This window comes from Gouania willdenowi, chromosome 15, assembly GCF_900634775.1.
Source record: "Gouania willdenowi chromosome 15, fGouWil2.1, whole genome shotgun sequence".
Lineage (NCBI taxonomy): Eukaryota > Metazoa > Chordata > Actinopteri > Blenniiformes > Gobiesocidae > Gouania > Gouania willdenowi.
Window position 1 is genome coordinate 5,845,062 of NC_041058.1, and position 14,695 is coordinate 5,859,756.

Genomic DNA, 14,695 nt, shown 5'->3' on the forward strand with positions numbered 1-14,695 from the left:
ACATATTTCACAATGTTACGAAAAAATTCCATTCTAAGTCGAGTCATTTTGTGAAATACAAAAACTCTCATCACAGCACAGATTCAACTGTCTGGCAGCAATGCGGTAACCTCAAAAAAGCACCAAAGAGGAGCTTCCAAATAGATTACTATCAACATATATTCTCCTTTTCCAGAAAATGCTTCTAAACAAGGTGGAGTACAAAATCAACTGGAGATTTGAAAAAGCAGACAGAGAGAAGGTGCAAGTTGCCCTTGTGGCTTCAGTCATAGAACACATGATTCAACCCCAATGATGTCATCCCCCTCAGCTAAAGTTGAAGTATCGAGTGTGAGTTTGTGTGTGTTTTCAAGTGTGTTATCTGTTGTGCATTTCAGCTCGTAAACAGATGTGCAATTAAGTTCCTATGGATTTTCAGACCAAACCTGATCATCTATACAGAAGTCACCATTGTTGACACCACAGAATACAGCTTGTACTTTCCTTTTTTAACCATCAAACTGAGGTAATGTAGTACTTGCAGAAATTAACTGATCTCTGAAATGGAGAGGCTAAAATAACACTGTGGGAATATCAAAACATGACACTTCAGCAGCTTCTTTTACTCCCCACGTAATGCTCACTCTTACCTCCTCACTATATCCCGTCTGTTCCTCTCAGAGTTTTTTTTTACTGGAAAAACTTTTCTCTTTCTGAAGGACACGTCAACCTTCTGTGATACATTTGACTAGAGATGGACAAGGACAACTGTCTAAGTATTTGAAAAACAGTTTAAAATGTATTTTCTTTCTAATATGTCAGTTTAGCCTGCGTAAAATTCTAATTATACACAAAAAATATCGACATGCAATTTTTACGTAAACACAGTCAAAGAGATAAAAAAAAAAACAATGAATGAGTTTTTGTCTTAACATGCCTTTTTAGTGATTGATCTGATCTGAGAGCTAGATAAAAGACGCTAAAACACACTAACAGTTTAAGATCTGATATTTGGATAAGAGGGACTGAGAAGTTTTGGGATTTTTTCAAACATCAGTGTTAAATACTGCTGTGCTACATCTGTGTGGGTTCAGATACTCAACATATGACCCAAAGGGAAGCAAACATTTCCTTAGAAAAATCAACATGAAACCGATGTCTTGGAATCGTGTTTGTATGAGAATATTCTGCAGTTGTTGAGCAAGCATTCCTCAAAGAGAAAACCAAGAAAACTGGAAACTCCACCCAAAGAAAATGAACGGCAGGTGATTGGCAGAGAAAGAGCAGAGACTGAGGCCAATAATGCTGTGAGATCAAAAACGTTTCTGGCTTTATCTAAAAAAAAAAAAACGAATAAAACATCAAATAAATCATGCAGGGTTATAATAAGCACACAACACACACTGTTTCGTTACCCAGTATGGCCCAATTGGGATGAGCTCTCCTGTTTCTACTGGGATCCTGAAGTTCAGTGGAGGAGGGCCTCCCTTTGCCCAGAACAGCATCTCTACCCTGGGAGCCCCCCCTGCCAGGAGCAGAGGTGGCAGAGCTGCTCCATGGTTCGCCACCCACTGCAAGAGATGCGCTTCATTCAGGAGCAACCAACCAACAGCCATCAGGGGTCACAAAGGTCACAGAGAGGTCAAGGACGAAGGGGATACTCACAGATTAAGAAAAGGGGGGAAGGTTAAACAACAAGTGGAAAGAAAGCATTCAGATCATTCCGTTGAGAGGTAAAAGTCACATTGTGGGTGCGTTGAAGGGAGGCAAAGGTAGCAGAATGAGGAAAATGGAGCAAAGTGTCTCATGTTTGGCTAAAGGATGAAAGAAGCTCGAAAAGTGAACAGAAACAAAGGCGCTAAAGCCTTTGTCATCTCTGAGGGAGTATAGTTCTTATCCGCAGCAGACATAAGAAGCTGTATTCTAGTGGGGGGGAAAAAAAACCCCAAAAGGTCAAGGAATTTACATAGGGTGACCGTATTTTGATTTCCAAAAAAGTGAACACTTAGGCCAAACCTGGCAGTATTCGACATTTTCTTGAATTCAACTTGTAATGGCAAAACACAATTACGGAGATAAATAAGTGATTATTGTCCATAAGGTTAAAAAATTAACTTCTCTCTTTATAACAAAGAGAAATCTCTTTAAAACAATCTGAAATGAGTTGTGACGCAAGTCAATTTATTACAACAACCTGTCCTTTGAAAAATCTCATATAAACCTTCTTACTTCTTAAAATGTCTGTCATTGAAACAATGTGAATTTAAAACTATAACAAAATACCCCGAAGGCTTAGAGAACATTAAGTAATAATAAAATATACACTTCAATAAATAACAGTGACCACAACTTCCTAAGATTCTCTGAACCTCCATGGAGGTTTTATCATCCAGGACGGTTTTCCCACTGACATCTCTTCATCTCTGATGTGTGTGTGATGACTTCATCAAAACAAAGCGGCATCTTCAATGATTCCATCATGTGAGTAAAATTACCATAATGAACCATATTGGCTGTAACAAGCAACTAACTCTTTAGCTTTCAGAAACTGGTGGAATTCCTCCAATAGAGCAAATATTAGCGGAGTTACAATTTTTAAATTAACTTGTTCTCCGATATGCATTAAGGGTCCCTGGGAAAACCGAATATTATCAGCTATTTATAAAATGGACGATCCAGGTAAGATGTGAAAAGAGGACATCAGGGTAAATCCAGACGATTGGTTACCCTAATTTTACATATTCACGATCCCCAGAATCATTGCAGAAGAAACGGTTTTTTACCCCAAATAAGTGAGTACACACAACTTGGGCTGTGTTTGAAACTGCATACTAACTTACTACTCATACTAACTCTGACTATACTATACTATATGAGGCATTTTTTAAGTATGCACAGTGGGCACACTAGTCATACTCAACTGCCCCATGATGTCCTGGGACCGACTTCAAACTAAAAATCAAACATCTCTTCTTGTCTTCCATTAGTTTTTTGGCTCTTTGTAAATAGGGCTCTTGTTTTGAAGTTAACCAGAAGTTTTGTCAGTAGCACAACGGCAGGTCTCCAAAAATCTACAAAATATTGGCATGAAATGCGTTTTCCGCAAGATTTATGGATCAAATGAGCACATGTTGATACTCTACTTGGTCACTTTCTCACTTAAAATGTTTTTAGAACTTTCAAAGGTGGAGAATCAACAGAGATATTTAGCCTCTTTGGGATACTTGAAGTATACTTCAGTGGGAATGGTCATCATTATAATCCTCCTAACCCTACTTAGAGTATATAGGAGACAGTATATACTCATTGAGTTTGTAGTGTATAATACAGAGTGTGCCATTTAAAACACAGAATTTGTCAAATGTCCATGCCTGCCCCCACATGAAATAATCAGGAAAAGGCATCTAAAGTTTCCTGCTAAATTGGGGGCTTGCGGTTATAGATTTTCAGCTGTAGAGAAAACACATGCAAATTTATGTATCGCTGCCCCCGTTTAACTTGGTGAGTGAAAAAGCGTGGAACAGAGCAAGCACTCGGCTGGATGCTGTGTGGGTCAGCTGGAAGCCGCCATGGATGCTTTGTAGAGAAGCTTCTGTTGTACAATCGAATGGAGAAACACAAAGAAAGAGCAAAAAGAGGGTGATGCTGTTTCCCCCCAAAGTGTGGCGTGCGTTTGTTAATCAGACGTACTGTGGCTGTTATACACAAACACGATAAAACACACTCACAAGGGACACGTCAGGGTCATTTCCAATAGCAATCGAACATTAGGGAATAGCACAGTGTGCCAAAGCAAGGAAATGCACTGGTGCACTGCTTAGAAGCTGAAATTTGCCCAACAAGATTCGCTGGAAAACAGGCCTGTCTAGCACAGGTCAGCAGGCTAAATATCACTGAAACTCTACTTCATTAAAGGAACTATCATTTGTACCAATACTAATATCACATACGTCTGGGATCCTTCCTTATCCGCACCGACTATGTGGAATTAGGGCTCTACACAACATAAAGCATGGGTTCATATAAGTATGGCTTACCAGGGCATAATTACTGAAGCTGGTTATTCATTCAGATTTCCCAAATCAATTTGATTCGATTCACAAGTGTCCGATTTGATGTGAATTGCAATTAAGCTCAATTTTTTATTTGGTTCAGGATAGTTCAGTTACAATACCGATTTACTTGATTATGGAATATATTCTCGTAGATCTAATGCTGTAAATGGAAGAAAGTAACTCGAACTCTCTTTTTTAACCCAGTCCTATTATTTACCTTGTCCAAGGAGGTAGTATTTTTGTTCGTTGTTGATTGTGACTGCATTTTAACCAAAGATCGATTTTACGCAAAGGAATGCGGACACTCATTTTGAGTTAGTTTAAGAAATCGAAAAGGAAAACATCATTAGCATAATTTCCAAATATCGTATCTCGGTTTGTTTTTGACTTATCATTATGAAATGTGACTCAGTTATGTTGGGTTGGTTCCTCAATTAACCCATCAAGTTTCAAATCTGGTTTGCTTAATTCATCGCAATTTTTCGAGAGAAAAAAAAAATGGTGGTACCCATACATTTGGAACAACTGTGTGGTAATTAATGAGAGTAGAAATGTTTTCCAAGCCTTGAAAGTGTGAATTATCATTGTACCATGTTTAGGATCACTGATCCAGATAACCAGTATCTGAGCTCTAAGTGCTCTTGTTCATGCTCATTTCTAAATTAGAAAGGTAACTTTCACAAACTCAGCTCTACTGTTTGTACACACAAAGACAAGTAGGAACTTGGGAATTTTAGAATTCATCGTTGCAGCCATTGCAACAATTCATGTGTTTCCCCTTAACATTTTACATAGGGCTTTCTGTCCCGAAAAGTAACCATTATAGAATCTTTTTTTTAGCTGGTAACCCAGGAGAAAAACTGAAATAGTGTACATTTATTCAGTTTTTATGTATATATTAATGAGTCTAATGGCATATTCATTGTTTTATATGAAACATCTTTTACAAGACTAACAATAGTCCAATAAAAAAATGTTGACGAAATGTATTTCTGGAAGTTCCTAATCATTTGTGTACATCTGTTAAACTTTGTGAACAATTGAGGTTGCAAACCTCTTCACTTGAATACATTTAGTTGTATTTATTTAGGAGGCTTATCATTTGTTTGCGAAACAACTTCAATTACTCCCTGATGACATCACAGGGCGAGAACTTGAAAATAACATTTATCGACAACTTCAAGTCACGTTCAAAAAAAAGAAAAAGATGCAACTTGGTCTGCTTCGCTTTAGGACCGTGAAGGTGACAAAATCACAGTAAGACACAATGGAACAACTGAAAAGCCTGATATTCACATCCAAGCCAAGTTAATACTGTAAAACGATGGTGTGCAGCTGAAGGCTTAACACAAGCCTGTGGCTTTGTAGCACCTGCTGGTGGTCAGTCAAGCTTCTGGCCAGCGGAGCAAAACCCACTAGCACTTTATTATTAGTACGTACAGTAACTACCCATGACGTCAACAATCTGCCCCTTCTTGTATTTAATATAGGTTTGAAGCTGTTCCACCAGCAGAGGACATAGAGGAGCTGTAGATTAGGAAGGAGCAGGGCAACTATGTGGAATTACCTTATCGTCATCATATGAGAGCGTATAAGGCTTATCCAAATCGTTAAATCGTTAAGTATGCACTCGTCTTCAGAGGAGATGACAGATTGTGAGGATTCCTGTTAAAGAGAAGTAGGAGTTTTATGGTAAAGCTCTCTGATCGATGCATCTCACCTCCTCTCATGGATGGATATGAAATGATATGACTAAGAGAATCATTTCCCCAGTGTCAGTGGTTATTCTTCCTTTAGAACTTTAAAGGACTGGGGTAGTCACCTGGTACGACACCCCAAGGTGATCTACCATATTTGCTGGCCTGGGAATGACTCAGGAATCTCAAGGTTGACCTCAAATAAATTATGACAGTTTTGACAGCAGAGACAATCTGACATTCTTGTTATCACCAGTGACGTAAAGAGACTTATACCTGAGCCTATGATTTTCAATTTCAAAATTGCCAATTCCGCTTGAGTTTTTAGCCATTTCTGAGTCATTTCATGATGTCATTACTTGCTTTTAAACTTCTTAAAAATATTGCCAAACATGCTTGATACGGTTAACTGAGTTAACTATTGTTCATTTTATATTTATCTGATGTAGAAGTGCGCTAAGATTTTGAGTCTGTCTGTTAGCCAAAGTTGCTACACATTACAACACCTGTTTACGGTGAAAAATTGTGTGATACTGTCTAAAAACATGTCGGTGAGGGTTTAGTCTGTGTCATAAAGCTTTTTCCATTTCAAAAGGTAAACTCCCTCATCGCAAAAAAAGTAAATCTGTCTCTCTGATCACTTGTTTACTGAGGAAAAATTGCATTTAAATGCTTGAGATTGTCCCATGCTTGATACGGTTAATTAAGATTTTACGTCTGTCTGTTACCTAAAGTTGCTACACATTACACCACCTGCTTACAGTGAAAAGTTATTGTCCCAAAATATGTCGATGAGGGTTTAGTCGGTGTCATGAAGCTATTTCCATTTCAAGAGGCAAACTCCATCAACGTGTGTCATATTACGTCATGTAATATCTGTCTCTCTGATCACTCGTTTACTGAGAAAAACTGTGTTTAAATGTATGATATTGTCCCAAAACATGAATCTGAGGGTAAATTCCCTGTCATTATGCAATTTCCGCTTAATTTGGTTGAAAAAAAAAAAAAGAAAATAGATAAAATACTAATGACAAAAATATCACCATTTTCATTTCAGGAAGTGGATTATTTTCTGAAATCATGGATAATCAGAGGCCGTATTAAATTGAGAATGAATTATTTCATCTCTGTGCCACTATTTAACAATTTCATACTTGGACTTTTGGATAATACCACTGAAGACACCTACCAAGAAGGTAGTCTAAATACTTTATATAATGCCAAATACAACAATACCTCATCTCATAGCACTCACAAAATACAAACCAATATCTTTAATTGCTGAGGTTTGCAAGCATAACATGCAAATGTACTCGAAAATCTTATCATATACACAGAACAACGACCTACCGTTATAGGTCACATTTCTAAAAGCTGAACCAGGATTCTGCTGCAGTTCAGTCTTTGCTCACCTGCATATCCACACACATCCACATCTACCTGCGTAGGTGTCTGCAGCTGTGTATCTGAAAAGTTAATTGTCTGAATTTGCATGTGGTATAAAGCGACGGTGGGAAGCAGACCTGGCACGTACTCCCCTCCTGCTGATTCAAGCTGTCAACCGCGTTTATTAACTATGATGAATCACCCCTCCACTTCACATCCAATCAATGCCCTCTCAGAGGGGCTCAAATCTGGTCACATTTAACTAAATGATTTTCTTGGCCCATGGTGCAACTGCCAGCGTTTGGACTGGCAACCTGATGATACAGCTGCTGTTTGAATTACTCTACCAGTGGCCCACAGCTGGATCAGTCATTTTTGAAACAGTGTAGGGAATTGTGCGGCCAGCTGACATGTACCAGCATGGCTAGGAACATTTTTTAAAAGTCCAGTTTGAAAGGGAGGAAATGGAGGCGGTAGAAACGGAAAGCTCTTTATTTGAGCACTAAATTTGATTAATTATTAATTATTTCTATGTTGTGAGGTGGCAATTGTAACTGCCACCTCACAACATAGACATACCTCTTGACACCTGTGTAAAGAGTACTGATATATCCAACTCAAGTAGAAGTTCTGTTACTGTATTGAAAGTGTACTCGAGTACAATTACGTCATACACAGAATACTCAAGTACAAGTAAAAAGTGGCTGAATTAATAGTACACAAAGTGAAATTTATTAGTTATTTTCACCCGCACATTTATTTTTGGTATTATATCTAGCCACGGTTACCTTGCATACTGTAAACATCTCATGTATAAACTTAAAAAGGAAGAGACTAAATCTTGCACAATTGGAACTTCATGTATTTTCCACAAAACCATCTGTATGAAACAAAAGGTTTGTTAAAATGTACAATTCTTTTTTAAATAAAATAGCACCAATGAATTAAATTTAAAATGAAATTAAAAAAAATATTCAGGCTCTAAGTACAGATACATTTATAAAAACTAAAACTGAGAAAATAACCGGCATTCAACATTGTTTTGGCACGGTGCTTTACATTTAATCTGATTGGTTGTAGAAATGTAACAAATTGCTTGACTTATTTTAAAACGTACTTAGGTACAAGCAAAATTACTGATTTAGAAACGTATCAAAAGCAACTCAATAACAGTAACGTGAGTACTTGTAATACATTATTTGCAACTCTGGCCATTGTTTGGTAGCTAAGAACATCGCTGAATCAGAAAGTTTCTCTAACTTGTGAAGTTCCTTTCCCTTCTACAAAAACCATAAACTTTCACGATACACAAAGCCCTAAATTTAAGTCATCAATATGTTACCAATATGCAAGTTATTCTTAAATATCCAGGGCACGGCTGGATCAGGATGTGTTTGTTTTAAATCTAGGGAAACTCTCTAATTATCTCTTGACGTCACTAAAAACAAGTCCCGAGGTCACAGAAAACACAAACCTCCAACACCGTCATACATTGAGTTTTAAACCCAATACACCTAAAACCTTGTGTTGGGATAAAACCATGTGAACAGATGAGCTCAGGCTAAAAAAAGGAGGAGGCAAGAGCGGAAAGAGGGAGCAATCGATAGACTCTTGTAGACACAGCTTCAAGTTTCCAATCTAACACGGCGCCGTATTGATTTGGCTTTGAGGCACAGGGACAGCAATGTCAGCAATGGATTTGGGAGTCCTTAACAAAACAAACTGCTGCGTTGGCCATAAAACTGGACATTTTTCACATGCGCTGAAAACAGATCCCACGCTGTAGTAAAGAAATAAGGATTTAGATGACGAGAGAACTGCAGAGAACACAATTAGAGAAAATAGAGACAAATAGAATAGCTCATCATTGAAGTACACAAACGCTGGAACTTTATTCAGTTTTTGCTAAGTGCCAGCCACTTCTAAACTTCACAATAAATGGTGTGGGACGGTTTCTGTGCTGGCGCTTAACTGATGACTCAGGATGGGGAGACAAAACAATGGCAACAGAGCACGAGAGGAAGCAACAAATGCAGTTCATAATAATGACAAATAAAATGTCAATCAAGCTTCATCTGAACAACTACACAAACAGCCTAAAAATGGGCTCGTTAAAGTTTGGAAATGTTGGAAAGATTTGAAAGTGGCACCTTCTCTAAGCCCCACCCCCTCCTCCCCTTCCTTCAGTGATCCATCCAAAGCCACGCCCCCACAAACATCAATCAAACTACTGTGTTCGAAGTCCTATACTAACGTACTACTAACTATGACCTCAAAATGAGTATGTAATGCATTCATATTAGATAGTATGCAAAAATTGATAGCTTAAATGAGATTCAAAGAAAAGCAACATAACAGGGACTGAAGCCAGATGAGTCACTTCGTTGACAAGTTGGAGTCGTAAATCAGATTGTGGATCAAAATTATCTTGACATTTATCAAAATGGCAATATACAATATGAAACTCAATATTATTAACTCAATAAAGCCTTACCAAAAAGAGTTTAAATTTGGCACAGGCATATTTATTAACAAACAGCTGGATAATATGTTTTACTTTTGGCTTTTTCTCCTATAAAAGGACAGTACGTGTGTGTGAGTTCTGTACTGTGGCTTGTATAGGGGATGGTTTGGGTTAGGAGGCATTCAGAAATCCATCTAACTGTGCTTTTCATGCTGTTCTGTAAAGTAGCAAGTGCAATGACTTCAAAAATGAATATTGTGATTAAAAAAAAGCTAGAAAATAAAAATATTGTTATAGAAGATATTGTCATTTTTTTATATCGCCAAAACCAAAATCACGATAGACATCTTGACTCTCGATATATTTCCCAGACCTAGTTGTCACCAAATGTTTATTAAAAACTCCTCAACTATATCCACACGTCTGTTTGCTACCTACAAACGCCTTTCATTGAGTGTGTGGGTACAAAGGGTACAAAAAGAGAGAAAATGAAGTAAATAAATTAAGCTAAGTTCTGACTCGCTAACATACCACTGCTTACCCTCCCCCGATGCTATCAGTCCCTCCAGTGGGAACAAAAGCTCAAACATGAGAAGAGGAAAGAGATGATGGTGGACACTCTTATCTCCACGCTTTGGCAGCTCATGATGAGATTGACTTCCTCCACAGCCAGTGGTTGAGTGGTGCTGACAGCCTTTCAGCCCCACGTGTCAGCGCAAAGGGATTTCAGACGCTGCTTTTGCTTGACAGCCAGACCAGATGTTACACACACACACACACACACACACACAAGACAATCCTAACTCTAACTACTAACTATGCTTCAAGGTTGACTTCAGCAGTGTAGGAGAGAGGAATAGAACATTTGAAGTCTTGACACAACATCGAGCTTTAGAGTATATATTTGGACTTGTGAGTGGGTGTCATACAGAAATCTGCCAGCCAGCTGGGACGAGGACGGAGTTTAAGGAGAGAGTTTAAACCAAACAGACATCAGTAGACAACAGAGGGGAGTCTGTTCCCGACAGGGCAGAGAACACAGTTTCTGATCACTACAAAGTCGCCTTTGGAAAATGGAAACATGCAAAGAGATAAACGGTTCCAACTCTTCAGCTGAATTTAAAATGACGCCCTGAATGCCCTTGACATCTAAAGATGGGGAAGCCATAGAAGATTTTACTTCTTGCATGGATCCTCAAACTCTCAGATTCTGAGGTTTTAAAGTACAAACAGTGGTTTGAGACAAGTGCTCCTAGCTTAAATGCTATATTCTCATTCATGTATTCAGATCAGTCTGTAATGAGGTGCCTATTCCAGCACCAAATAGACATATGGACGCCAACACATTTAAAACAGGATCAGACTGACCTGAGAGTTTCAACATGGATGCTGCTTGGCTGTGAGTGTGGAACGTCGGATTTGTTTGGACGCCCCACCCCCACGCCCCACCTCCTGAGTCGACGGACTCAGGAGGTGATGATGTCATCAGTCCTACCTCTACAGTGATGATGTAATCAGTCCTACCTCTACAGTGATGATGTAATCAGTCCTAACTATACAGTGATGATGTTATCTGTTAGAACATAAGAGCAGTGAAACATTGACCTCTACAGTGATGATGTCATCATTCCAGTTAGAACATTTGACATTGTTCCTACCTACCTCTACAGTGATGATGTCATCAGTCCTACCTCTACAGTCATGACATCCCACCTTCAAACACAACCTCATTTGGCTATCCATGAAAAAGCTACTTACCCTCCCACTGCACTAGTATTTTTAATGCTCAATTTTGTAACTTTTATTTCTCCTCTCACTCAAGTACCCCCTGTAGTTCCATCGCATGCCCCAAGTGGTGCATGTACCTCCATTTGAGAAACACTCCCCTAATATACTGGTACATGTTAATAGACTTTTAGATGAGGTCAGCATTCCCAGTGAAAACCCATCCAAAGACAAGGAGAATATTCAAATTCCACACACAAAAAGGCCCCAGATTTTCAGTTTAAAAAAAAATAACCCCTAACCCAAGTCCTTCTTGCAGAACTGGTGCAGAAGACACTTCTTGTGGCTGTTGGCAAGACATTTTTCTCTCCTCATGCATATGACAACTGTCTCACGCGATAATAAAACATCACCATTGGCAAACAGTGTAATTGGGTACGATTATCTCTGTGGCTACCTGCCAGAATGTAGTAACAAAGAAGGAAAATAAAACACACGTACTTCTCCTCCGAAGGAATGACTTTCTGCTGAATGGATATGAGAGCACGTTTTAGGAAGTCGAAAAGAATTGTGTTTTGGATACAAAATTTTTGTATCTTGGAATTCCAGCACAAGTACATTAATTTTACGTATCAACACACAATTGGCCTTATCTCATCCAAAGGCAGAAGCATAATGGCAAAGTACAGATCATTGGCAGATTGGGAGTTTTTGCCACTTTTGGACAGTTTTGAACTCAACCAATTAGTTGGACAAATCCGCTCTGCTAATGATGTGTTGTTGCAACAGTCAACCTGCAAAGACGAATCAGCTGCAATAGTAACTAGATACACTGTTGCCAGATACAACTCATCTGATCTGGCCCCTCGGCACGCCACAGGCAATGGTTTCCCAATACAGTGGATGTTCTGGCCATTAGGAAAGGCTCACAGACCTTAACCCAGTGTTTGCTGTTTTTTTTTATTGCCTTATTTATTACCGTTCTAAAATATGTGATTGCACAACTCTCTTTATTTTTATGAGTTTTGAAGAAGAATATTTACAATTTTTACCTTTTTCAATAAAGGTTACATTTTTTACTATTACATTTTTCGGATATCCGAAATGCCGATACATTGTCCACTGCAAAATTTCCGATAAACAATAATGCAATACATACTGTACATAGACCCCCCTCCCCCAAACCTGATTTTATGTCAGATTATACACTGTACATATATCTCCATGGAAACAAGTTAAGCCTATACTTTTAATGTGATGCCCCAATGGATGTATTCCACAAATAAACATCTGTGCAAAATAAGAAAACTTGATCAACTTCAGTCATTGAAAAAATAGCCATATTCATTTTTACCATATTTTCTCAAGCAAGAACTGATGGACATTATGGAAAAACAAATGCTGTCAACTGATATTACATTTTATGGCAAATATTGGCCAATACTATTGCTAATCTGTATTTTTGACTCCTTTTGATGAAGCTTAAGAACCACAACCTTAGCCTAACACCTCTATATCTACAAAAGAAAAACTATCTTTATCACCAAGTGTCAATAAACAAAGACTGTAGCCTAAATTCAATTTAATTCAACTTTATTTATATAGCACGGATAGCAACAATAAGTCATCACAAAATATAAAATAGTTAAGAAAAAAGCCAACAATTCCACATGAACAAATGAATGTACTGGACTACAGTGATGATATCCCATGTTTAGGCAGAAGCTGCATAGTTATTGCTATTCTACTAAATCTTTAAAGAGATTTTATTGTTTCCATTCACTTTTAATATAAATAGCCTTTCATGCGGGGATTATGTTGATTACTTTTACAATAAAGGCATTAGAGTCTGCAATAAAAATGACAATTGACCTTTTCAGCTGGGAACATTATTGAGATGAGAGATGGTGGACAGAGCTAAAGAATGATTTTAAAAAGGACAAGAAAGATGAGTGAAACACTAGGTGTTCTTTAATATTGTAATATGAAAAAGGTCCAGACTGTGCATCCAACCATTTCCAGCCCTGGGCCCAATGGTGTGGCAGTAATTCTAAATCCACTTGAATCTGAGAATAATGCTCCCTGTTTCCGAGTCTCACACTCCTCCATGGATCACTGACTCATAAATAAGGGCAAATGGTGAGAAAAGTAGGAAGACGGCCAACGCGACAAAGCTCTGCTCCTTTTTCATTTTCTGAGAGGACGTGACCTCATGCGGTGCGAGACAAAATATTTTTATTTTTCCTGCGCTGTGTGACGTCCCCCTCTCTGTGTACTGATTTACACATCCATGCAAATCTAAATGTGTCGATGATCAATAACACCGAACATGAGGAAAATTACTCTTTTGTTATTGTGTGTTACTCGTTCTCTTTGTGCAAGACAAATAAAGCAGTACTGGGGCTCCCCGGGCAGCAAAGATACTCACTGTGCCCTTTGACAAACACAAAGCAGCTTCAGAGCTGCTGAAGAGTTTAAAGATGATCAAAGAGAAATCAGAAAGCTATACTGTAGGTAACAATTCAACAGAAACCAGTGTATATATGGACGACATACTGTTCTATCGTTCTTTGTGCTTCCTATCGTCAAACGAAGGCTTCCTATCTGATATTAAATCATCATGTTTTATAGAAAAAAGTATCCGTGCTGTTATTTGTGTAACATCTCCACACAGGAACACATTTTTAGATAGATTTCTACATTAGTGAATTAAAAAAATCTAAATCTACTTTATTAACAATGTTTCAGCCATTTCAACCGTTTTAACATGTTTTCAACCTTTTTCAACCTTTATTTAGCTTTTTCTTTATTCAGATTATTTCATATCCAACAATTTTCATCCTGCTCTGAGGATTTGTTGGCTAAGTTAATGCTAATATTAATGTTAATGCTAGGTTAATGCTAATGGTATGTTAATGCTAAGGTTAATGATAAGCTAATGTTGGGTTAATGCTAGGTTAATGCAAATTTAAAGCTAACGCTAATGTTAAGCTAATGTTAGACTAATGCTATGTTAATGCTTGGTTAATGTTGATTTTAAGCTAATGTTAGACTAATTCTATGTTAATGCTTGGTTAATGTTGATTCTAAGCTAATGTTAGACTAATGCTCTGTTAATGCTTGGTTAATGTTGATTTTAAGCTAATGCTAATTCTAAAATAATGCTAGGCTAATGCTAGGTTAATTTTAGGCTAATGCTAATTTTAAACTAATGCTAATTCTAAGATAATGTTTGGTTAATGTTAATGCTAAGCTAATGAGAGGTTAATGCTAATGCAGTGTTAGACATCTGCATCCTCACTTGCATTTTCTTCAAGCAATGCAAATATTCTAGTTAGGAAATCCCACCTTTGCCACACACTAAAAATAAATTTATGGAAACACTCACA

General features: G+C 37.9%; 1 protein-coding gene across 3 annotated transcripts in view; it reads right to left on the bottom strand.

Moving 5' to 3' along the window:
- gfra1a (gdnf family receptor alpha 1a) overlaps positions 1-14,695 on the bottom strand; it is a 112,658-nt gene that overhangs the window by 87,414 nt on the left and 10,549 nt on the right. For 2 of the 3 annotated variants that reach the window (XM_028468789.1, XM_028468788.1), the window contains exon 4: positions 1,395-1,550. The exons of the other annotated variant lie outside the window; for it this stretch is intronic. In XM_028468789.1, the coding sequence (XP_028324590.1) occupies positions 1,395-1,550 (156 nt within the window). The remainder of the gene's footprint in view (positions 1-1,394; positions 1,551-14,695) is intronic. 3 annotated transcript variants of the gene reach the window in all.